General features: G+C 37.1%; 1 protein-coding gene across 1 annotated transcript in view; it reads left to right on the forward strand.

The window, feature by feature from the left end:
• The window catches only part of TMEM131 (transmembrane protein 131), a 239,896-nt gene that overhangs the window by 50,624 nt on the left and 163,052 nt on the right, over positions 1-26,220 (forward strand). The window contains exon 2 of the mRNA XM_003983920.6: positions 9,719-9,780. Coding sequence (XP_003983969.2) covers positions 9,719-9,780 — 62 coding nt within the window. The remainder of the gene's footprint in view (positions 1-9,718; positions 9,781-26,220) is intronic.

Raw genomic sequence — 26,220 nt, forward strand, 5'->3', positions numbered from 1 at the left:
ATTTTGTCTTTTTTGTTGTTGTTACATGCTTATAATATTTCATTAAAAACTAGGGAATTTGGGGGCTCCTGGGTGGCAGTCAGTTAAGCATCTGACTTCAGCTCAGGTCATGATCTCATGGTTTGTGAGTTCGAGTCCCGTGTCAAGCTGTGTGCTGACAGCTCAGAGCCTGGAGCCTGCCCCAGATTCTGTCTCCCTCTCTCTCTGCCCCTCTCCCGCTCATGCTTTGTCTCTCTGTCTCTCAAAAATAAATAAACTTTTTAAAAAATATTTTAAAAAACTGGGTAATTTCAATTACTGTACTTTTATTTGGTTCTTCTTATAAATTCTATCTCTTTATTCTCTACTTTGTGACACATCATTTTCATACTTTCCTTTAGTTCTTTAGCTATGGTTTCCTTTAATTCTTTGAACATTTTTAATACAGCTACCTTAAAGTGTGTGTTTAGTAATACGAACACCTGACTTTTCTCAGCAACACTTTTTATTGAATACTCCTTTTCCTCAGGAGCATACACGTGCATGTCTTTCAACTTACTGTTGAAAATGGGACATTTAAAGTAATATGTAATTTGGCAACTAACGATCTAGATCTAGGAGGTTTTTTATTTGTTTTTGAGTCTTTGGGATTTTTATGTAGATAATTATGTAACCTGCAGATAAAGACAGTGTTACTTCTTTTCCAATGTATATGTTTTTGTTTCTTTTTCTTGCTTTGTTGTAGTGATTGGAACTTCTAGTACTGTGTTAAGAATAGTAAAAGCTACATCCCTGACATGTTGCCAATCTCGCTCTTCAACTATTAAGTAAGATATTACCTAGAGGTTGAGGTAGTTCTACTCTTCTGTCTTGTTGAGAGTTGAGCGTTTTTGTCACAGTGGGTGTTGGATTTTGTCAGGTACTTTTTCTGTTTCAGTTGATACAGTCAAGTAATTTTTCTTCTTTAGGCTGTTGATAATGGTAAGTTACATTGGTTGTTTTTAAATTTTAAGCCAGTCTTGCACAACTTCAATAAATCTCATTGGTCATGATGTGTAATTTTTATACATTGCTGGATTCAATTTGTTAGTATTTTGTTGCACTTTTTTTGGTCCAAGTTAATGAGACATAGTGTTATAGTTTTTTTTTTGTTTGTTTTTTGTTTTTCTAATACTGTTTGGATGAGTTTTTTGGAGAAAAATTAGTAACATATGTAACACAAAATTCAGTATTAAGCTATTCATAAGTATACAATAGAATAGCATTAATTGCATTTTACTATTGTGCCACCATTATCTAATCCAAAACGTTTTCATAATTTCAGACAGAGACTCAGTAACCATTTAGCAATAACCCACATTCCACCTTACTTCAGCCACTGGTACCTCTAACATACTTCCTGTCTCAATGAATTTGCCTATATTAAATATTTCATGTAAGTGGAATCACAATATTAGTCCTTTTATGTCTTAATTATTTCACTGAGCATAATGTTTTCAAGGTCCATCATGCTGTAGCGTGTATCAGAACTTCATTCCTAGGGTCGCCTGGGTGGCTAAGTTGGTTAAGTGTCTGACCTCAGCTCAGGTCACGATCTCACGGTCCCATGAGTTCAAGCCCCATGCCGGGCTCTGTGCTGACAGCTCAGAGCCTGGAGCCTGCTTTGGATTCTGTGTTTCCCTCTCTGCCCCTCCCCCATTCATACTCTGTCTCTCAAAAATAAGTAAACATTTTTTTTAAAAAAAGAACTTCATTCCTTTTTATGACTGAATAATATTCTATTGTGTTTATAACCATGTTTTATTGGCACATTCATCTGTTGATGGACACTTGGGTTGTTTCTGTTATGTTTGGAGACTTGGGTATTATTTACATTTTTAATTTAGCAGGCAGTCAGCCTGTTTAGGTTATTATGGAGATTCTTTTGTGAGCTGTGGTTCCAGTGACAGCTTAATTTTCACAGCCTTTACGTTGGTATTTTGGTCTGCTCTGGCTCCCCCTAATCCCTGCCTGTGCTGGGAAGGGGGAGCATAGTAAGATGTACTTAAGTGTATTTATTAGTGATTCTCTGTTGCTTGTTCAGAGTAGTGGGTGCTTCTTAGACATTCATTTGAAAGCTTAAGGTTACTGATTTTTTAAGTAAATTAAGCACTTCAGGATAAAATGAAAATTAATTATGGTATTTTAGCATAAAATTTATTTTGGAAATATATGTGCCTCACCATTTTAGGTGTATGATGTGTATCTGGCACATTTGAGTTGCATAAATTGTATTTTGACTTTTAGTGAACAACGTGAACACAGCCTTTTTTAGGGAGCTGGTAATATTGAATGGTCTTGGTAAAATTAGAATTTGGCATATCTGAATTCTTTTGCACTTTTATTTATTTTTTTTTAATGTTTTTATTTTTTTTGAGAGAGAGAAAGACAGAGCACAAGCTGGGGAGGGCAGAGAGAGGCGAAAACACAGAATCTGAAACAGGTTCCAGGATCTGAGCTGTCAGCCCGAGCCCAGCACGGGGCTTGAACTCATGAACCTCAGGATCATTACCTGGGCTGAAGTCAGACACTCAACTGACTGAGCCACCCAGGTGCCCTATCCTTTGCACTTTAATGTGAGAAGAAGATAACTTAGGTGTATATTATGCCTTTCAGATAAGAAAATTAATGAGGGGAAAATAAGGTTTCAATAATAAAATATCTTTACAGATGTTCAGTCCAGAGTGTTCAAAATTTTTGTTAGTGAGCATTTGTTGAAGTAAAATACTGAGCAAATGTAACTTTAAAGAGTTATTAATATCATTAACAGTGGTGAATTCTGAAGTAATAATGCCATGATTTTAACCCATTTTTTAATTTGCCATTTTTCAGACTTTGTGCTAGATGACAGGCAAACCACAAACTAGTTACAGATTGTGGTAAGAGTTAGAATAGGGTAGAGGATAGAGGATAACAGAGAGCTGTCTGGGCAGTCATGGAAAGCCTGCCTCAGAGTTGGCATTTAGGCTGAGATTTGAAGGAGGAGAAGAGACTAGCCATGAGAAGAATATTCCTACCAGGAATATTCCTACCAGGAATAGGACATAGGATTTGGGGGCCCTTCCAAGTCCTGCTTGTGTGGCCTTTTGCTTCCTGGTGATTAAAAAGGTCGCTTATTTAACTAGTCCACCCTCCTAACTTTGTGAGTGAGGAGACCATGAAGGCTAGAAAGTAGAGAATCAATGGTGACAGGCTACCATTCCAATGCCTCACACACACACACACACACACACACACACACACACACACACACACACCCATACACATATGACATATTTCTTCTGCTTATTTACATTCATTGTTTTCATGAATTATTTTAGAAGATGTGTGAAAACAGGCAGTTGCAATATTCAGGAAAAGAAATCTCTAGCTAAACAAAAAAAAGAATAGTAAAGATTTGACTTAAAAGGAAGGTGTTTTTCTTTTGTCATTCATTACTAAATGAAATAGGGAAGTAAAACTCAATTTCTGAACTTCTGTTTTGAAAGTGAGTGATTAAAGACTCACTTTCATGGTGATTTTTACAGTGTATGGCAATGTGTTTGTTCCTCTCAGACCTCCTGGGAATGTGGGACCTTAAAGGACATCTTATGGAGCCCAGCTACACAGAGTGAATGCCTGCAGAATCATAAAAGCCGAGATCTAAATTCCTTTTGTTTATATATCCTTCTTTCTTCACTTTTTATTAGAAATATATGCCTAATTATAGAAATTAGTTTGCTTCAAGGTGCTATCAGTCAAATTTATTTTAATGTCAAATTTATTTTAAAAGTAAATAGTAATGGGTTTAGAAGCATAGATTCTGGGGTCCTTTTGGTGGAATTTATAGTCTGTCTCTAGTCACTTTTCTTGCTGAGTGACCTCAAGCCTAACCTCACTGCCTGCTTATCTTAAAATGGAACCTATAATGTCTAGGTCATGGGATTAGTTTGAAGTTTAATAATATAGTGATGATAATTATTAGATGTTATTCTCATTTCTGTTACATTGGATTGCTGTTTGTACTGGGAGCATTGGGACAGTTTGGGATTCATTTAAAGTGTAAATTTAGCAGGGCACCTGGGTGGCTCAGTCAAGTGTCCAACTTCAGCTCAGGTCATGATCTCGCGGTTCCTGCGTTCAAGCCCCGCATCAGGCTCTATGCTGACAGCTCAGAGCCTGGAGCCTGCTTCAGATTCTGTGTCTCCTTCTCTCTCTGCCCCTCCCTTGCTCGACTCTGTCTCTCTCAAAAATAAACATTAAAAAATGTTTTTAAGTAAATTAAAATTAGGGGGAAAAGTTCTTGGAGTGGAAGTAGCTTGTAAGTTGTGGTTTTGAATCTGGAGATGGGAGAACTTGACTTGCTTTGGTTACTTTTTATATTTTATAGCCTAACATTGTTAACACGTTAAATGGTTAAGTATTTCTCTAGTGTCAGTTGTGTTTTTCTAGGCATATAATTTGAAGTTATTATAACTGGTCATTTAAAGTGAAATATCTTTTTTTTTTTTTTTAACTTATGTTTGAGAGTGAGAGAGAGCGAGCAGGGGAGGGGCAGAAAGAGAGGGAGACTCAGAAACTGAAGCAGGGTCCAGGCTCTGAGCTGTCAGCACAGAGCCGGACGCAGGGCTCAAACTCACAAACTGCGAGATCATTACCTGAGCCGAAGTCAGACGCTCAACCAACTGAGCCACCCACGTGCCCCTAAAGTGAAATATCTTAATTTATTTCATGCCTGAGTTGAATGCTATTCATTTCTACATCTTTTAAGGAAAATTGATGATATATAACACAGTATTTTAATTTCAGGGCTTTATAAGACAGCTGCTGATATTGTTTTTGACCAAGGTAATTCATGTTTTTTTTTTTTTAAAGCTCCTAGTTGAAAATGCAATACAGCCAAATTATGTTCCTGCCTTTATCTTTATTTAGTGAAGTTCTCCTCATATTAGCTAAAGGTCTGATCTAGCTTGATGATGGGAAGTTAGGCGGTAGTCATCATATCATAACTAGTAGCTTCCAAATATATCATGTTTCTAGTACCTTCTGTGATGTCTCTCCTGGTCAGATGGGGGCCCCTGAATATGGGGCAACCCTAACGGGTGGAAGCTGGTCATGGAGGTGGTAAAGGAATTCACCCGAGGCAGAACAAAGGAGATAGAAGGTTATTGAGTACATCACAAAAAAGCGGTAGGTAGGACAGCAAAGCAGTCTGCTGGCCAGGAAGCCGTGGTAGGGGGCTGTAGTTAAAGAGGGGAGGGGAGGAGGTATGGGAGCTTACAGAATTTACCTTTTTTGGTGCCTATGCCCTGGTGTAAGTAATCCATTGGTCAGCTAAGTCTTAGGGATATTTTGAGGTGGGTTGCCTAATGGGCCTGTTTGTATTCAACTAGGGGGTTGAGGGTCACTCTGGACCCTGTTACCTTACTCAGGTTTCCCTTGTTCAAATTGCCTAAATGTGGCTACTTTCTTACTGGTTTCCTCTGCTGATTAACTGGAAAGCTTCAAACTAGGAGCTCCTACTTTCTGTCTCTTCCATTGTAAGCATATGGCTATTCAGTTAATCCTTGTTAGTTCATTGTGCCCTGAGATCAATAAATCTCTCTTAAACGGGAGTATAACAAAAAGATATTTTCTGAGCATCTGAAATTTCAGTTTATGTTAAAAGGTGGAGGAAGGGTTAGAAATGGGGTGGGTGAGCTAGGCAGAGCCTTTTACATTCACAGTATGAATCTGAAACTAACTATAAGCTAGGACTAGATAACAGCCGGAAGGAGATCATTTGCATCAGCAAATGCAAATGCAGTACTTACATCTGGGCAAAAAGGTGGGATTTTACTCATGCACTCAGTATTTGGAGTGTTCTCTATGCACTGAAAAGTGATGGGGAATGAGCAGTGGAGCAGGTTGGCACTATGGTTGAAGAGAAGCACAAAAAATGGAGGACAGGACTTTCCCAAAGTAAGATCGGGATGTGATTACTAGAACAAGGGAAAAGTGATGCTCAGCAGGCAGGAAATACCATCCAGTTAGGTAATGTAACCTAATTGGCTTGTATCTCACCTTGCTGCTTGGCTTTTAGCTTTAGTCATACCAGAAAAGCCAGGTACATGGGATGAAACAGTAAGCTGCTTCCCTGATGAATACCCAAAGACCAACAAAGACGAGTCAGTGAATGTTGTATTAAGCCAAATGAAATATCATTACTTCATGTTTTTAAAGAATAAACTTTTTATTTTATTTTTCAAAGTGTATTTATTTTTTTAGTAATTTCTACATCCTATATGGGGCTCGAACTCATGACCCCAAGGTCAGGAGTAGCACATGCTCTTCCAACTGAGCCAGTCAGGTGCCCCCAAAAATAAACTTTTTACTTTAAAATATTTTTAGATTTATGTAAAAATTTTAAAGGTAGCACAGGGTTCCTATCCCCCTTACCCTTTTGTCTATTGTTACCTTACATCAATATGGTACTTTTTGTTTTTGTTTCTTGTTTTTTTTTTTTACAAATAATGAACCAATATTAATACATGGTTATTAACTAAAGCCCATATTTTATTCATATTTCCTTAGTTTTTACCTCATTTCCTTTTTCTTTTCTAGGATCCCATTCAAGATACTGTATCATATTTAGTAGTCATGTCTGCTTAGGCCACACTGGTGTGTTACAATCCTTTAGACTTTCCTTGTTTTCAGTGACCTTGGCAGTTTTCAGGAGTACTCGTCATGTATTTTGTAGAATGTTTCTTGTTTGGGATTTGTCTGATGTTTTTCTTATAATGAGATTGGGTTATGTGATTTTGGGAGGAAGACCATAAAGTACCATTTTAAAAAATTATTTTTATTTGGTTTTTTTTAAATGTTTATTTATTTTGAGAGAATGAGCATGCTTGTGCATGTGTGCATGGGGGAGGGCCAGAGAGAGGGAGAGAATCCCACGCAAGCTCCTCCTCACTGTCAGCACAGAGCCCGACATGGGGCTCCATCTCAGGAACCATGAGATCATGACCTGAGCTGAAATCAGGAGTTGGATGCTTAACTGACTGAGCCATCCAGGTGCCCCTTACTTTTATTTATTTATGTTTTTTATTTGAGAGAAAGAGAGAGAGTGTGTGTCTGAATGGGGCAGAGGGAGAGAGAAGAGAGAGAGTGTGTGCGAGAGGGACAGAGAGTGGAGGGGGGGCGGGGGGAGAGAATCTTAAGCAGTCTCTACACTGAGTGTGGAGCCAGACATGGGATTCAATCCCTGACCCTAGGATCATGACCTAAGCCAAAATCACGAGTTGGACACTCAACCAACTGAGCCACTCAGGCACCCCTAAAGTACCATTTTTATTATGTCATATGAAAGGTACATACTGTCAACATGACTTCATCGGAGATGTTGAATTTGATCATCTGACGAGGTAACATTTGTCAGTTTCCTCCACTGTAAAATTACTTTTTTCCCTCCTTTTCAAACTGTTTTCTTTGGAAGGAAACACTTTTGTTAAAAAGTTTCCCACATTTGTTAAAGGGTGAGGAGTTACGCTCCATCTTCTAGATACATAAATTGTTCAGAAACCATCCTGGATGGCTCAGTTAAATGTCCAACTTTGGCTCAGGTCATAATCTCGCGGTTCATGAGTTTGAGCCCCGCATCAGGCTCTGTGCTGACAGCTTGGAGCCTGGAGCCTGCTTTGGACTTTGTGTCTCCCTCTCTCTCTGCCCCTCCCCTGCTCATGCTCTGTCCCTCTCTCTTTCTCTCTCAAAAATAAATAACATTGCAAAAAAAATTATAAAAAGCAATCTGCCTGGCAGTTTTGTCTCTTCTCCCAGCTTATTTATTTATATCAGTATGGACTCATGGATATTTGTTTTATACTTTGGGTTATAATCTAACACTGTTTTATTGCTTAAGTTGTTCCAGCTTTGGTCATATCGAAACTCTTTGTCTTAACTCTTTCACTCCTTTGACAAATTCTCATCAGTACATTATTTTTTTGTTATTTTGATGGTTAGCCCTTTCTCACTTTCTGGCACCATGAGATGCTCCAATTTCATGTTGTATATATCTTGTCCTGGTCCTTAGATTGAGTCATTTCTCTAAGAAGCCTTTGTTCCTTTTACTAGAGAATGGTATTAGAACCCAAGATCTGGATGCTAGGTCTGCACTATGCTACTTGTGTGTTATTACTTCTAGGCCCTCTCAACTGGCAGAGTAAGAAAATATATATGTGTATATATCTGTAACCTCTGCATGTATACATATTTATAAATATTTCTATATGTAACTCTGTATCTATATTAAACTAAACGTGAGTTCATACTGATGTTGTCAACTCAGTTTATTACCACATGGAATATTACAGCTTCTTTTCCTTACTTTTGTATAAACTCTTACTCCAGTAGTGACAAGCCAGACTTTCACCATCCATGTATTTAATTGTTCAATTCCCGTATTCCATGTATAGTGGCATCAGAATACTTAACCTAAGCTCCCATGAGAAGTAACTTTATCAACTAGAATATAATGCTTATATACAATTTCTTTCACCATTAGTCTTAGAGATTCCCTCACTTTCACATTACTTATGTCAGCTCCTCCTTCCACTCTACCCCTCCTTCAATGAGGCGGTTTCATACATTTGTAATAGAGTTAAATGGTTTTGCCATATTCTGCATTTCATCGTGGGATCCCCTGATCTCCAAAATGATTTTTTTAATTGCATACATTAGATTCACTCTAAAGTTCTGTTTTGATGAATGTGTAGTGCTGTGAATCCACTGTTCCAGTGTCATATAGAATCGTTTCACTGCTCTGAAAAATTTCCTTTGCTTCATTTATTCACATCTTCCTTCCTCTCCCCAAACCTCTAGCAACCATTGGTCTTTTTGCCATCTCTGTAGTATAACCTTTTCCAGAATGTCATATCCTTGGAATCATACAGTGTGTGGCTTTTTATTTTATTTTTTGTTACTGAATAATATTCTCTTGTAGGATATACTACAGTTTGTCTATCTACTCATCTATTGAAAGACATCATCTTGATTATGTCCAGTTTTGGGTGATTATGAATAGAGCTGCTGTACAGAATTGCTTGCAGATTTCCATGTGGGCATAAGTTTTCAAATCAGTTGCATAAATACCTGTGAGCACAATCACCAGATTATATGGTGAAAGTTCAGCTTTCTAAATATCATGTCTTTGCACTATACTCAGTTTCTTGGAACAGAATAATCTCCTCTTGCCATTTGCCATGCCCATTTTCTCTCCAAGTCTCTCTTGACTGATGACGCCAGGTCTTGTCATTGCTATAAAAGAGCAGATGATACAGAACGTCAGCTTATCTTTCTTGGGGGAAGTAGAATCCTCTAATGATCTTTTCCATGTGCTTGTGATATTTTTGGTTAATCTGTCAGTGAAAATAACCAGTTGCATCTAGTTGAATTTGACTGTTTTGTGCTTTCTGGGAGTATAGCAGGAATAGATATTTTGCAAGTGGCTTACACTGCCTATAGGTTGTTAAAAACTGCTTTCTAATTGGGTTGTATTGTTTTATTCTTAAAGCATTTCATAGTTGCTAAAATCCTAAAGTATTGCATTTTCCTCTTTAACCATCACCCTCAAGCAGTACATTTTTTTTTAATGCGGAATTGTATTTATTAACTTTAAGGTAAAAGATATTTAAATGAAATTTATGTTCCTGTAAAGTGATAGTATGTTTTGTTTCCTTCACAGCATTTATTCAGTCGGAGAGCATAATAGAAGTATTACGTTTTGATGATGGAGGACTACTACAGGTAATTTTATTTTAAGTTGAAAAATTATCTCAGTGTCAAACCTTGAATAATATCCGATTGTTATTTACCTTTAAAAAGTGTAACTGATTTCTTTGAAATATATTTTATGAGCTTTATATGCAGATAGGTCAATAGAGTCATTAGTAATAATAAAAGCCTCCTTAGCTATATGAATTACCTTTTAAATTAGATATTTCTGGGGAGTGTTGGAAGCTTAGGTTGGGAGAGTCAGATCAGGAGCAGTGGAATTGGTGGTTAGCGCTGTAAGTATGGGTGTCAGACCTCAAAATATTTACCTGGAAGAGGACTTCTCTAGAGTGTAAGTTCTGTAGATGTACATCTATATCACTTTTCTAGTTGCCAGTCTAAGCCACATCTTTAAACATGTTATACCTAAAATTAGAAAGTATAATCTGATGTCCTTCCTTTCAGACCTAGCATAGATATCCCATGAAGCCCATTTTAGTCTTCCTAGCTAAAAACCAGTTCTAGAATTTCACAGCTGAAAGAGGGAGAGTAAAAGCAACTTAACTACCCCTCTGATTTTTATGACTGAGGTGTTTTCTTCCTTCTTCCAAACTTTTATTGTATTTGGTACTTATAGTACTTACCACTTTTGTAATTATAACATCTGTTTTCAAGTACCATCTATTTGGTAGCATGACGTACGGTTTTTCCAAGGTTTAATTTAAGAAAGGTGCTGAAGATCCCATGACTTTATGGTAATGGGGCTGGTGTTAGAATTCTCGTCTCCTCACTCCAGGTGATTGTTTGTCTCTTTCCTACATGGTGCTGCCTATGATGTATTTATTTACTTAATTATAACTAAATACATGACTTAGTTCTGAAAAAATATTCCCTGTAGCTTATAATAATGTCAGGAAACTAAACGTTACATTAAGGCAATATATAAAAAATAATTGTGCTAGAGACCTAAAATAAGATTTCTGTTTACATTTTATCATAAATTTAGATTTCAGACAATAAGCCAAACAAAGAGAGCAAGAAAAAAAGTGATGGGTTATAATGTTCCTTTTCTTTGAAAATAAAGCAAGTAAGTGTTCTGAATGTTACCTTTTTCCTTGCTTCCAAATTTTTAAATAAATATATCATTCATACCTTTACATAACTGATGTTGAGAAACACAGCAGGCAGTGGCTGCATGGTACTTACAAAAAAGTCTTTGTACAGCTTTTTATATTGAAAAACTGAATAAAAACTAAAGATATATAATCTCAAATTTTGTAGAGCCACCTTACTAGAAAATGAGCTCGGTCTTGTTATCTGGTTATTTCATCTGTTACAAGGTGAGAACTTGGAGAACCAATAGGAATGACGGTTTTAAATATCTCCCTTTAGGTGGTTTGTGGGATCTAGATAACAGGCAAATCAGGACTGAATTTTTTGAAAATTCATTTTTCTTTATTGATTAAAGAAGGATCCATATCCTTTAGGAAATAGACACCCACCTAGGTTGCAAGTAGTAATTCATTTTGAAAATTCTGGAGTTTGATTTATATTTTTGTTGGGAGAGGTTGTCAATCCCTATCTAAATGGACTTGGCTATGGAGGAACTTGTGGCCTGGGATGTGATTTCCTCATCCTCTTTGGGTCTGCTGAAATGCTTGGACAAGAGCTTGGTAGAGACCTGAGTTGAGACCTCAGAGTTCTATGGCAAAGGTAATTTTAGACTGGAACAGTATTGAAGGCAGATGGTACCAGTTGGTTACCTCAGCCACAATGAAACCTCACAAAGATTACTGCAGAATGTCTGATACAAAGATGCTATATATATAGTGTATTGTTTATCCCCAAGTAGCAGAGTATAGAGCTTTTTGAATAGATACAAGTAAATAGTTCATTTTAATGTTGAAGATTGTTTCCCAGGAACAACAGTTTTCATGTTGACATGAAAATTCATGTTGTCACTCTTTCTGATGATAATTTGCCAGTAGGTTCAACCATTTCTTGTTTCTTACAGTATGATTGAAACAGATAGTATGTATGTGTAGCAGTCTTATGACAGAATATATATCACGTTTTTTCCAATTAAAACTAACGTAGAGAGAGAGTCAAAGCAACAGCCTTGTTTTGCATTATTTAAAATGAGATTTTTGCCTGAGAGCATTCCTTCTCAGATCATACATTTTATGTTACATTCATGTGGCTTGGCTCTTAGTAACTTTTTAAGCCCTGAAAATTAATTGATGATAAGTCCATAAAAATTGCCAAAACTCATAAAAATTTGCTACAAATTTTGTATTTGCCTTCCTTGTTTTTTGTTGTTGTTGTTGTTGTTGTTTTAATTTTTTTTTTCAACGTTTATTTATTTTTGGGACAGAGAGAGACAGAGCATGAACGGGGGAGGGGCAGAGAGAGAGGGAGACACAGAATCGGAAACAGGCTCCAGGCTCTGAGCCATCAGCCCAGAGCCTGACGCAGGGCTCGAACTCACGGACCGCGAGATCGTGACCTGGCTGAAGTCGGACGCTTAACCGACTGCGCCACCCAGGCGCCCGCCTTCCTTGTTTTTTAAAGATAAGGGAAATGAGGCTTATAGAAATTAAATAATTTGCTCAGTATTCAATTATGAGAGCAGAAATCCAACATCCAGTAAGTACTCGGCCTGTCTGCTTTCAGAGCTCTTAACACAGCACCATGCACGTGCAGTTCTTCTAGTGCGTTCCCTGGATTACCACTACTAATATTAGGTTACGATTAGAAATCACAGTAATCACAGAAAAGCCCACATTTTCTATCATTGGTGCTTTGGCCATTGCCATTCCTGTTTGGCAAGGCTACTAAGATTTGGTATATAGAATATAGAAGGATGAAACCGTGCCTGAGGGGAACATAGACACTTCTCAACAGAAGACTCATCACCATAGGGTGTGCATGCCAGGTATCTCTAATGAACATTCCAATCCTAATTGATCAGAATGGTTGGCTTTTCCTGACCTGTTCCTTTGATAGATTGAATAACAAAAGATATTTTTAAAAGCCTTAATCTGTTTCCTAATCTAACTTTCTTACAAACGAAGATGAAGCCCAAGGAAAAGCCTAGCTTTTTAATTTATTTATTTTACTATTCTACCAGAACAGTAAACAGATTTTTAAGATGTTGGGAGGCAAGCTTTCTAACGTTCAAGTTGAAAACACATGCAGAGTTTTGCTTTCTAAAGCTCATAACTATATGGGGTGCCTGGGTGGCTCCAGTCATGTAAGCTCCAACTTCGGTTTAGGTTATGATCTCACGGTTCATGAATTCAAGCCCCACATCAGGCTCCATGCTGACAGCTCAGAGACTGGAGCCTGCTTTGGATTCTGTGTCTCCCTCTCTCTCTGCTCCTCCCCTGCCTGTACTCTGTGTTTTTCTCTCTCTCAAAAATAAATAAACATTAAAAAATAGTAATAAATAAACAAATAAATGAAGCAAGCAAGCAAGCTCATAACTATAGTACCACCTAATTTTGTTATCTCACTTTGGTCAAGAAACAGAAATACTCTTTTCTGACTGTTCATTGTGCGCTCATTGGTTGTTCTCATAACATCTAGGCATCTATTATCTCAACTCACTACCTGGCTTTCAGGTGCCTAAGGCAGAGGTGGCTAGAATTAGTATTTTTTAAGTACTTGCTGGAGTCTCAGCTAGTTCATTAATTGGCCCAAAATTTCAGTACAAATAAGGAGTACAAGAAGAATAAGAAGCAAGTTTGATTCCAAAGCTCTTAGGCTTTATACTTTTCATTGCTCTGCCTCCTGAAAAGTAACAAGGTTGCCTTAGGGGAAAGATAAATTCCTAAATGCTGTGATTAGAAGACAGTGCAGGTCTAAGAGATCTTTTTATATACACACAATAGGTGATGGGTTCCACTTCTTGTTGTGCCCCAGTATATCAGTTGCAGGACTATGGTTAGTCAGCCAAAGGATCTTTTGTTCATATTACAGAAATAACTCTTTTCCCAATCTTCTCAGAGGACAGTTGAGGGAAAGATTGTGGAAAGTTTGCCTCCTATTCTGTGTTAGGTTGGTTTGGAAAGCACTATGGAGATCTTCCTTAACTAGACAGTTATTTGCAACACACGAAAACACCCAATTGAAAAAATGAGCATATACTTCTTCTTGGATGAACTTACATTTAAAAGATACTAATTTTTAAAGATAGCTATAGTAAAACTTAACAGGAGTTAAAGAGGTTATTGTTACAGAGGTTAGTGGGGAAAACTTTAGCTCCTAGATGACTTTGTTTAGTTTCTGTAACTAAAAGGAGATGAAGCCACTGGAAGCTTTGCAGTCTAGAAGATAAATCATGTTCATTCTAGAGGTGGCCTAGTGTAGGTAATCTTCTAACCACTTAATTAGAGTCGTCTTCCAAGGAGTGTAAAAGATGTCCAAGAATTTGATTATTTCTTTTTCTTTAATTAAAGCATTTATTGTGAGATATAATTCATACATACATGCATAAAATGTGGGCTTTTTTTCCTCAAAGCCAACACCTATAAACAACTACCACCCTAGTTAAAAACTAAACACTCTCCTGAGTTCCCTCTGAGGCTCTCTCCCAGTCACTATCCCCAAAGTTGCCCATAGTCCTGAAGTTTATGGTAATTTCTTTCCCTAGAAGTCTTACCATCTGAGCATGTGTCTCTAAACTCTATGGTTTCATCTGTTTTTTGAACTTCATACAGTTTGTATTTTTTTTTTTCCAGCTGCTTTTTCTTGTGTTATGTTTCTAAGATTCTCTGTGCTGTTGAATGTGGCCATAGTTATCCATTTTCATCACTGAATAGTATTGCATTATGTGGATATGCCCCAATATGTATATGTGTGTGTATGTATATATGCATATATATACATATATATATATGTGTGTGTGTGTGTGTGTGTGTGTGTGTGTGTACGTATATATATAATTTCTGCTGTTGATTGACATTTCACTTGTTTCCAGTTTTGGCTCTTATAAGTAAATGCTGTCTCTTGGTGAACATATATATGCGTTTCTGGTGGAGTTAAGTGCAACTGCTGGGACATAGGGTATTAATCTTCTATTTTAATACATAATACCATGTGGTTTTCCAAAGTGCTTGTTCTAGTGTACAGTCCCATCATCAGGAATTCCTCTACAATACTTCATAATGTTTTTTTAAAAAATTATTCTGAAGAGTAGGTAATGGTATCTTTTTGTGGAGATAATTTACAATTCCCTAATTCCTAATAAGGTGGAGCAACTTTTCGGGTTTATTTAACCATTTGGATATCAACTTTTGTGAAATCTAAGTTAAATCTTTTGCCCTATTTAACTGTTGGGTTGCATATCTTTTTCCTTCTTGTTTTTTAGGAGTTCTTTATAAATTCTGGATACAATTGTGATTATATGTATAAGAAATATCTTTTCCTACTTGTGATCATCCCTTCCACACATAATGGTGACTTTGATGAACAGAAGTTCTTAGTTTTAATTAATTTTAATTTTATTGTAGTTTAAGCTCTCAGTCTTACACATTACAGTTGATGTTTTTTGTGTACCGTTCAAGAAATACTTTCTTATCCATGGTCATAAAAATGTTCTCCTGGGTGACCCTGGGTGGCTCAGCCAGCTAAGTGTCAGACTTCAGCTCAGGTCATGATCTCATGGTTCATGAGTTCGAGGCCTGTGTGGGGCTCTCTGCTGTCAGTGCAGAGCTTGCTTCGGATCGTCAGTCTGCCTCTCTGCCTCTCTCCTCTTTCTCTCAAAACTAAATAAACATTAAAAAAAAAAGGTTTAAAAAATTATTCTCCTGTATTATTGTCTAGAATATAGAAATTTATTGTTTTGCCTTTCACAATTATAGCACTAATTCTAACTGGAATCGATTTTTGTTATTGGTGTGAGGTCAGGGTTTTATTTCTCATATAGATATTCACTTGTCCCAGCACCCTTTATTAACTGTTCCCCAATATTGTTTCCCCAGTATTCTTCAGTGACACTTTATTCATAAGTCAAGTAGGCATGTATGCATGAATCAATTTCTGGGCTCTCTTGCCTGTTCTCATCTCTAAAAGTGGTAATTCATATGGCTCAACATAAAATGTAGAAATACAATTGTTTTTTATATTTTGACTTTTACTCTGCAAACTAGCTAAATTGCTTATTGATGCTATTAACTTATCTCTAGATGCTCTGAACTAGGTCCATAAACTATCACAATCTGAGGTTAATAATAACATTTTATTTCTAACTTTCCAATCCTTTTAGTTTTAAATTCTTTTTTTTTTTTCTTGCATTACTTTACTGGCTACAGCTAGCATGATGTTGAATATAAGTGGTATTTAGTAGGCATCTTTGACCAATAATTCATCTCAGATAAACCTTCGGCATTTCACTGTTAAGAATGTTGTTTACTATAGTTTTTCTCCACCCCCACCCCCAGATATCCTTTATCATATGTGTCAGTTGGGGTTCTTAGCAAGATCCTAACACAGAGTTAGGAGTGCAAGAGATTTATTGAGGGCTAATGCCTTTGAAACATAAGGGGAAGGAAACATGATTGGGCAGGGAGAACCTCAGACAGGGTTGCTATAGCTTGGCAAATCACTGGGGAATTGTGGAGTAATGGCTGCTTTTTGGAAGCATATCCAGAGATAGCCAGGCCCTACTATACCTGCTGGGCCTATTCATTGGCTGGGAGTTGCTCAAAAAGAACTTGGCCTTACCTTAGTCACTACAGTCAGGTACTGCAGTCACAGGCTGATAGCTAACAGCATTTTTCATAGCTTGGATGGCAAGTTCTTCCTTTTACAGAGATCTGAGCAGTATACAGTAAAACAACTGACTATCAAAGGCAAAGAGATATATTCTAAAACCAACCAGAGAAAAAAAGAAGACCTTCAAAGAAGCTAGAATTAGCCTGACAGCTGAATTATAAACTGAAACAATTGGAGGCAAAAAAAAAATAATGAAAAAAATTGAACTAGAATTCTATACCCAGTGAAAATGTTCTTTGTGTGTAAAGAAAAACACAGGCATTTTCAAACAGACAAGAACATAGAGAATTTGTCACCAGAAGATTTGCACCAAAGGAAATAATAGAGGATATTCTTCAGCTTGAAGGTAAATTACCTCAGAAGCTTAGAAATGCAAAGGATAAAGAGCATTAAAAATAAAAATATGTGGATAACTAAATGCATATATATTGTGTATAGCAATGATAATAATAGTATCCTGATGAATACAGCATGACAGCATTCTGGTACTACTAATACTAGATCATCAGAAACTTGGCAGCTTTTACCTGGGTCTCTTGGACCTCTAGAAATTGGGACATTTCTTTTGGGACCCAGTTGCCATGATGTGAAAATCCTAAGCCACATGGGGAGCCCCCATATAGTCCTACAGTCAGTGGTCCCAGTTGAGTGCCCACCTACCAGCCATCATCCCTTTTCTGCCACTGTGGATGAGCAGCACATTTAAACCTTCAGATGAATCAGCCACAACTTGCATCTTATGGCAGCCATTTGAGTAACATCAAGTGAGATCTAACCAACTGAGTCTAGTCAGCCCAGAAGAATGTGAAGGATAATAATAAAAGGCTGTTTTAAGCTGTTAAACTTTGGAGTGTTTTATTATGCACCATTAGATAGCCAGAACATCTAATATCATGTAATACCTGGTTGGTCTGTATCCCTTTTCTTCTACCATTTCAAAAATTCTTTTTCATACTTTAGTTATTTAAATCAAGATCCAGACAAGGTCTGTATATTGCGTTTGGTTGATATGTCTCGTAAGTCTCTTTTAAGCCATATCCCTATGCCAATTTTTTGTTGTTGTTGAAGATATTGAATCATTTGTCTTTAGGACTTCCTACAACCAGGCTGAGCTAATATCATCTTCTTGGTATAATTTAACATACCTCTGTCTTACGGATTTTCTATAAACTTTTAGCTAAATATAGAGTCTTGATCAGGTTTAGATTAATTTTTTTTCCCTTGGCAAGAATATTTGAAGTAGTTTTTGTGTAATGAAGAATATGAATGGTCTCTGTCTGCAGGGAGACTTTAAATCTTGGAATATCCTTAGAAGTAAGAGTGTCTTTGTTATTCATGAGACCTTGGATCACACCTGAGTTAATGCCTAACATGATGACTGAAGATGGGGGTTGGTCACTAGAAAAACTAATTATGTGGTTAGAGGGTTTGGACTTTGAGTCATCCCATCTGCCTCCAAGAACGAGAGGGGGCTAGAAATTGAGTTCAGTCACATAGGTGGCCAGTGATTTAATAAACCATATCTTTGTAATGAAACTCCAATAAAAACTCTGGACACTGAAGCTGTATAGAGCTTCCTTGTTAATAAGCACATCTGTGTGCCAGGAAAGTGACATACCCTGATTGCATAGAGAGAAGGCACAGAATTTCTGTGTTTGGGGCCCTCCAAGACTTCACCCTATATGTTTCTTTAGAAGAAAACTAGTTTGAGTATAGTTCTGAGTTCTAAGCTTGACGGGGAGGAATCATGGAAACCTCCCAGATCTGTAGTCAGTTGGTTAGAAGTACACATGGCCTCAACTCCCTAGCTTGTGGTTGGTGTATGAAGTAAAGACTGTCTTGTTAGGGACTGTATCCTTTAGCCTGTAGATTTAAAGCTAACTCAAAGTGATTAGCATCAGGATTCTATTACAGTCCACCAGTGATACTGTAGTTTTTGTTTTTCATCAGAAGACATGTCATGTCAGGTTGGTTGTTTTAGATTTTTAGGTCACAGATTTTCATATGTAGGCATTTAATGGTTCTGGAAATAAAGTGTTATAACATTACTTCTGTTGCTCTTCTAAGCTGGAAGTTGGCACACTTTACGTAAAGGGCCATGTATTAAATACTTTAGGGTTTGTGTGTGAAATGGTCTGTGTCCCAAGTACTCAAGTTCTGTCATTGTACTATGAGAGCAACCATAGACTGTATACAAGGAATGGGAATAAAACTTACATTTACCAAAACTGGAGCTAGACAGAGGACTCTGGGAAGATGATAGAGTATGAAGTAGCAGGATTCCATCTCCCCACGTAGACAACAGTGGCACTGGTAGAATATGTCTAATGTCTTTTGAAGGCTTGCAACTTTCAGAGGAAGGCTTGGGGGTAAATTGAAGTAAATTTCAGTCCATTTTAGCTCTTAGCACAGAAGCAACTACCTACTCCCACCCTCCAGCCCTGTGGCAGGCAGCTCTGCACACATTCATTGAATAGCTTGTACACAGAGTGCAAGAGCCATGGTGAGCAAAAAAGGAACTTGGAGATTCATGCCCTGATCATTACCCCTGATCTCAAAGGTGTAGATAAAGGAGGTAGCCATTGTTGTTGCAACTCCATCCATTATTAAAGTTCTCTGCCTGAAGTAACCCAGAAGACTTAAAGGGCTAACAACCTTTTCCCTCCATTTATTTTTCTCTTTTTCCCCTTTTGGGAGCCAGACATTAATGAGTAGGACATTCAGAGCAATTGCCTATATGGGGAAATGATAAAATTACCACAAATGTTCAGGGAAAGACCTTAAATTTTGGCCTAGATAGAGCCTACTATAATTAAAAAAATCAAAAACAATACAAACAAAACAAAAACAAACAAACCCTAGGAAAGAGGAGAATCTGATGTCCACAGTTACCACATTAGGTTCACATGTCCAGTTTTCAACAGAAAAAATAACATGTATACAAAGAAATGTGAAAGTATGGCTCATTCATGGGGAAAAATGACAGAAATTGTCTCAAGCAGACCTGATGGCAGATATACTAGACAAAGACTTTTTAACAATTTTCTTAAAGATATTCAAAGACCTAAAGGAAAATGTGTGGAGGAAGTCAAGAAAGTGATGTATGAATAAAATGGAAATATCTGTGAAAAGATAGAAAATTTAAAAAGAGTGACATCATCAAGATGGGGGAGTAGTAAGCCCTACTCTCATTCATCCATAGAAACACAGACATAACAATAATATTGGTATCAAAATACCTTGAGAGAAATTCAGAATTCACCTAAGAAGTTTAAGCACCCAGAGGAGCACAAACTGAGAGCATCCAGATATATACTTAGAAGAGGAACAATATCACTTTACCTACATTATTTCTTCCACCAAACTCAATACCAAGATCACCTAAGCCAGTGACTTCTTTCACAGTAGAGAAGTGAGATTGGAGTATGCTCCTAGCCTCCCAGCTTCACAGGGCATCCTCAGTGGGGCCAGTTTTTCTCTCACCTATGCTAAGTGCTAAATGAACTATAGAGCCTGATTCCCTAGGACATCTAGGAATGAATGAAAGAGGAGGGCACATGCCTGCAGCCATCACTGCTCTATGAAATTGTGAATAGACACAAGTTTGATTTTTTTTTTCTCCACAGTAAATGGAAGGAAGCTAAAAGACCCTTATCCCTGGCATTCAGTGGACCTTCACTCAGTGGAACAGATTTCTATGTTACCTCATAACAAGTACCCAGTGCCCTTGGGCAGCTAAGAACAAGGGAAGGCAAAAGGTATGCCCTGCTAGCCAGCACTGGTCTGTGAGCCTGGGAATATGCATAGAAATGAGGTTCTTCCTTCACAAGGAAGGGTAAAAAGTAAAGGTGTCTTGTTCCCAGCGTTATGTTGCACTTCCTGAGGGGTCAGTCTGTATCTTGCTTTGTGTTTAGCACTGCTGACTGTGTTTAGAACTGGAAGAAGAAGTTGCTTCTTCAAATGTGCAGAAAACAAGCAAACCTACAAGAATCATGAAGAATAAAGAAAATAAACACAGAGAAGGAAAACAAATCTCCATTAACCAACCTGAAAGAAATAGAATTCTGTGGAAATCCTGGCAGTGACTTCAAAATAATCAATTTAACTTAAAAAAGCTCATTTACAAGAGAACACAGGTAAACAACTAAACAAAATTAGGAAAATGATACATGAACAAAATGAGACTCAACAGAGATAGAAACAAATAAAAAGACCCAAAAACACTGGAGTTGAAGAGTACAATAACTGAACTGAAAAATTTATTCAAGGGGTTCAAAAGCAGATTTTTTCAAGCAGAAGAAAGAATGAGCAAACATGAAGATGAGTTATTTGGAATTATCTAGGAAGAGGAGCAAAAAGAAGAAAGAATGAAAAAAGAGTGAAGAAAGCCTATAGGAATTATGGGACTCCATCAAGTGAACCAATATATTATATATTTTATTTATGTGTAGCAGGAGTTCCAGATCGGGAAGGAGGGGGAAGGTGGCTAGAAAGCCTATTTAAAGAAATGACTAAAAAGTTACCAAATCTTGGGAGGGAAATGGGCATCCAGATTCATAAAGACCCCAGGATTCCAGATGGATTAAATTTAAAGAGATCTACACTGAAACACATTATATCAAATTGTCAAAGAGGGTTGTGAAAGCAGCAAGAGAAAAGCGACTTGTCACAAAGGAGCACTGATTAGACAGTCAACTGATTTCTCAGCAGAAATCTTTCAGGCCAGGAGACAATGTGATGATAAATTCAAAGTACTGAAAGAATACTGAGAAGAATACTATACCCAGCAAAGCTGTCCTTCAGAAATGGAGAAATAAACATTTTCCCAGACAAAAGTTGAAGTTTATCACCACTAGACCTGCCTCACAAAAAAATGCTAAAGGGAGCTATTCAAGCTAACATGAAAAGACAGCAGTTAGCAATATGAAAACATGAAAGTATAAGCTTTCAACTGTAACGTAAATAAAATATAAAAGTATGAAAAATAACTATAACTGTAATAATTTGTTAATGGATGAATAATATAAATGATGTAAATTGTGACATCAATTACATAAAGTGTGGGGAAGGGGTAGAAGTATAGCTTTCATATGTGATTGAAGCTCAGTTGTTATTAGCTTAAAATAAAATGTTATAAAAGGTGTTTTATGCAAGTCTCATGGTGGACAGAAATGAAAAACTTTGTGTAGCAGATACACAAAATAGATATCAATGCATATCACTACAAAAGAAAAATCATCAGATTACAAAGGAAGAGTGTCAAGAGAGGAAAAGGGAACAAAGGCACTACAAATCGACAGAAAAATAATTAACAGAATGGCAGCAGTAAGTCCCCACTTACTAATAATTACTTTAAATGTAAATGGATTAGGGGAGCCTGGGTGGCTTAGTCGGTTAAATGTCCGACTTTGGCTCAGGTCATGATCTCGCAGTTTGGGAGTTAGAGCCCCGCGTCGGGCTCTGTGCTGGCCGCTCAGAGCCTGAAACCTGCTCCAGATTCTGTGTCTCCTTCTCTTCTCTGCCTCTCCCCCTCTCACACACTCTCTCTCTCACTCTCAGAAATAAATAAAATATTTAAAAAATTTAAAATTGAATGGATTAAATTCACCAATCAAAAGACACATAGAGTGGCTGAATAAATAAAATAACATAAAATAACATAAAATAACATAAAATAACCAATATCCAACCATATGCTGCCTATAGGAGTCTCCCTTTAGCTTTATGAACACACATATGTTGAAAGGCTTGGGAATAGATATTCCACGCAAACAGTAACTAGAAAAAGTGGGAGTGGCTATTACATCAGACAAAAAAGTATACTTTAAGTCAGAGACTATCATAAGAGACAAAGAAGGTGATAATATAGTGATAAAAGGGCCAATTCATTATGAGGATGTAACAACTATAAATATATATAGGCACTCAACGTGAGGGTCTCTAAATATATAAAGCAAGTGTTAACAGACCCAAAGGGAGAAATATCAGAAAGGAGAAATATTATTCTCAATAGCCAAGATACAGGGAAAAAAGCCCATAGGAATATTATTCAGCCCTAAAAAAAAGAAAGAAATACTGCTATTTGCAAAAACATGGATTAATCTGGAGGACATTATATTATGTGAAAGACAAATACTGCACGATCTCACTTATATGTGAAATCTGAAAATGTCAAATTCATAGAAGTAGAGTAGAATGATGTTGCCAGAGCCTACAGGTTGTGGGAAATGGGGATACAATGGTTGGTCAAAGGGTACAACATGTCAGTTATACAAGATGAATAACTTTTCAAAGTTTAATGTACAGCAGGGTGAGTACAGTTGGTAATACTGTATTGTATACTTGAAATTTGCTAAGACATTTTAACAGCTTTTACTCCCCTGAAAAGGTAACTGAAGTGATGGATATGTTAACTAGCTCGTTTGTGGTGATCATTTCACAATGTGTATGTTTATGAAAACATCACATTGTACACTTATATAGTTTTAATTTTCCAGTTACTCTTCAGTGAAGCTGGGGTGGGGAAGAAGCCAAAAAAGAAAATCTAGATCTAAAAGTACAATAGCTGGAATGAAAATTCCGGCAGAGAAGTTCAAAGGTAGATTTGAGCAGACAGAAGAAAGAATCAGTGAACTTGAAGATAGAACATTGAAATTCCGAATCTGAAGAAAAGTAAATGATTAGAGAAAAGTGAACATAGACTGAGAGACCTGTAGGGCACCATCAAGCAGGCCTGCATATGCATTGTGGGAGTGCCAGAAGGAAAGAGACAGAGTATTAAAAGAAATAATGACTGAAAATGTCACAAATTTAATGAAAGACATGAATATAAGCATCAAGGAAGCTCAGCGGACTCTAAGTAAAATGAACTTAAAGAGACCCACTCTGAGACATGTTACAATAAAACTTTTGAAAGACTCTTGAAAGCAAAAGCAGTAAGATTATTAACAGATTTCTCATTACAAACTTTGGAGGCCAGAAGACAGTGAGCTGATACATTCACAATACTAAAACAAATAAAAACTACTAACCAAGAATCCTGTATCAGGCCAGACTGTTCTTTAAAAGTGAAAAATAAATTAAGACATTCCCAGATAAACAAAAGCTGAGGAAGTTTACTACTGTTAGACCTGCCTTGTAAGAGATGCTAAAGGGAGTCCTGTGAGTTTAAAATGAAAGGACACTAGGCAACAACTCAAAGCCATATGAAGAAACAAAGATCACAGTGAAAGTAAATACAGGGGCAATTATAAAAGCTGGTTATAAGAATGGTTTGAAACTCCTTTTTTTGTTTTTCATGTGATTTAAGAAACTAATGCATTTTTTAAAATGACAATTAATAGTCTAAAAGCTAGGATTATTGTAACTTTGGTTTGTAATTTCACAGTTTGTTTTCTACATAGGTTAAAGACTAATGTATTTAAAAGAATTATTAGTCTGTGGTTTTGGACACACAATATATAAAGATGAAATTTTGTGACATCAGGTATAGGGATGGGTCCATAAAGAAGTACAGTTTCTGTATATTGTTGAAGTTCATTTGATATAAATTCAAGTTAGAGTGTTATAACTCTAAGATTAAATCCCCTTGAAAACCATGAAGAAAATAACTAGAAAATACACAGAAACGGGGTGCCTGGGTGGCTCAGTCGGCTGAGCATCTGACTCTTGATTTCAGCTCAGGTCATGATCTCATGGATTGTGAGACTGAGCCCTGCATTGGGCTCTGCACTGACAGCATGGAGCCTGCTTGGAATTATATCTTTCTCTGTCCCTCCTCTGTTCATGCTTGCTTTCTCAAAATAAGTAAACTAAAACAAAAAAAGATTTTCAAAAAAAAAAAAGAAAATACACAAAAGGAATTTGAACATTTTGTTACAAAAGTCAGCTAAACACATACAAAAATCAGCTAAACACAAAAATGAAAGTAAAGAATGAAATGGCCAAAAAAAGCTATAAGGCATATAGAAAATAAATATCAAAATGACAGAAGTAAGTGTACTATTGAAGGTAAGTTGGTATTAATTTCAACTAGTTTGTTAAATATTTAAGATCATTATAGGGGCGCCTGGGTGGCGCAGTCGGTTAAGCGTCCGACTTCAGCCAGGTCACGATCTCGCGGTCCGTGAGTTCGAGCCCCGCGTCGGGCTCTGGGCTGATGGCTCGGAGCCTGGAGCCTGTTTCCGATTCTGTGTCTCCCTCTCTCTCTGCCCCTCCCCCGTTCATGTTCTGTCTCTCTCTGTCCCAAAAATAAATACAAAATGTTGAAAAAAATATTTAAAAAAAAAAAAAGATCATTATAATCTCTATGGTAACAATGAAGAAAATAACTAAAAAATACAGAGCGAAGGAAATGAGGAAGGAATCAAAATGGTACAGTACCAAATGAATGAAACACAAAAGAAGGCAGTAATGGAGAAACTGAGAAACCAAAAATGTAAGACATAAAGAAAACAAAGCAAAACAACAAATTCTTCCTTATCGATAATTAGTTTAAATGCAAATGGATTAAACTTCAATCAGAAGATGGCGATTGGCAGAATAGATAAGAACACATGACCCAAGTATATGGTGTCCACAAGAGAATCAGTTTAGATCCAAAAACAAAAGTAAATTGGAAGCTAAAAGTTGGTGATACGGTCTGAATGTGTCCTTCCAAAAGTCATCAATGAAAAATTAATGTCTAGCATGATTAGGGTGATTAAGTTATGAGTGTGGAACTCTCATAATTTTTTTTTAGTAAGAGACCCCAGAGCGATCCCTTTCTTCTTCTGCCATGTTAGGATACAAGAAGACTACAAAACAGAAGGGAACCTTTATCCAACATGCTTGTAACCTGATCTCAGACTTCAGCCCCTAGAACTGAGAAATAAATTTCTCTTTTTTTAAATAATGATTTCAGGAGTAGAGTTCCACTAAACTCTAGCACCCAGTACTCGTCCCAACAAGTGCCCTCCTTAATGCCCATCACCCATTCAGCCCCACAACCACACCCAACACCCCTCCAGCAACTCTCAGTTAAAAAATTACATGAGACAAAGGACATTTTATTCTATTTTATTTATTTATTTATTTTTTGGTAGAGAGTGCATGTGTGTGCGTGAGGGAGGGGCAGAGAGAGAGACAGAGCCCAGCATGGGGCTTGATCTCACACTTGTGAGGTCATTACCTGAGCCAAAATCCATAGTTGGACACTCAACCAACTGAGACACCTAGGTGCCCCAGGACATTATTTATTATTAAAAGTCTCAACATAGCAGGAATATATAACGGTTATGAAGATTGGTGCAACACCTCTCTGACCTCAGCCATAGCAATATCTTACTTGACACATCCCCAAAGGCAAGGGAATTAAAAGCAAAAATGAACTACTGGGACCTTATGAAGATAAAAAGCTTCAGCACAGCAAAGGAAACAACCAACAAAACTAAAAGGCAACCAACGGAATGGGAAAAGATATTTGCAAATGACATATCAGACAAAGGGCTAGTATCCAAAATCTATAAAGAGCTCGCCAAACTCCACACCCAAAAAACAAATAACCCAGTGAAGAAATGGGCAGAAAACATGAATAGACAGTTCTCTAGAGAAGACATCCGGATGGCCAACAGGCACATGAAAAGATGCTCAATGTCACTCCTCATCAGGGAAATACAAATCAAAACCACACTCAGATATCACCTCACACCAGTCAGA

The sequence above is a fragment of the Felis catus genome, chromosome A3 (assembly GCF_018350175.1).
Source record: "Felis catus isolate Fca126 chromosome A3, F.catus_Fca126_mat1.0, whole genome shotgun sequence".
In the NCBI taxonomy this organism is placed as follows: domain Eukaryota; kingdom Metazoa; phylum Chordata; class Mammalia; order Carnivora; family Felidae; genus Felis; species Felis catus.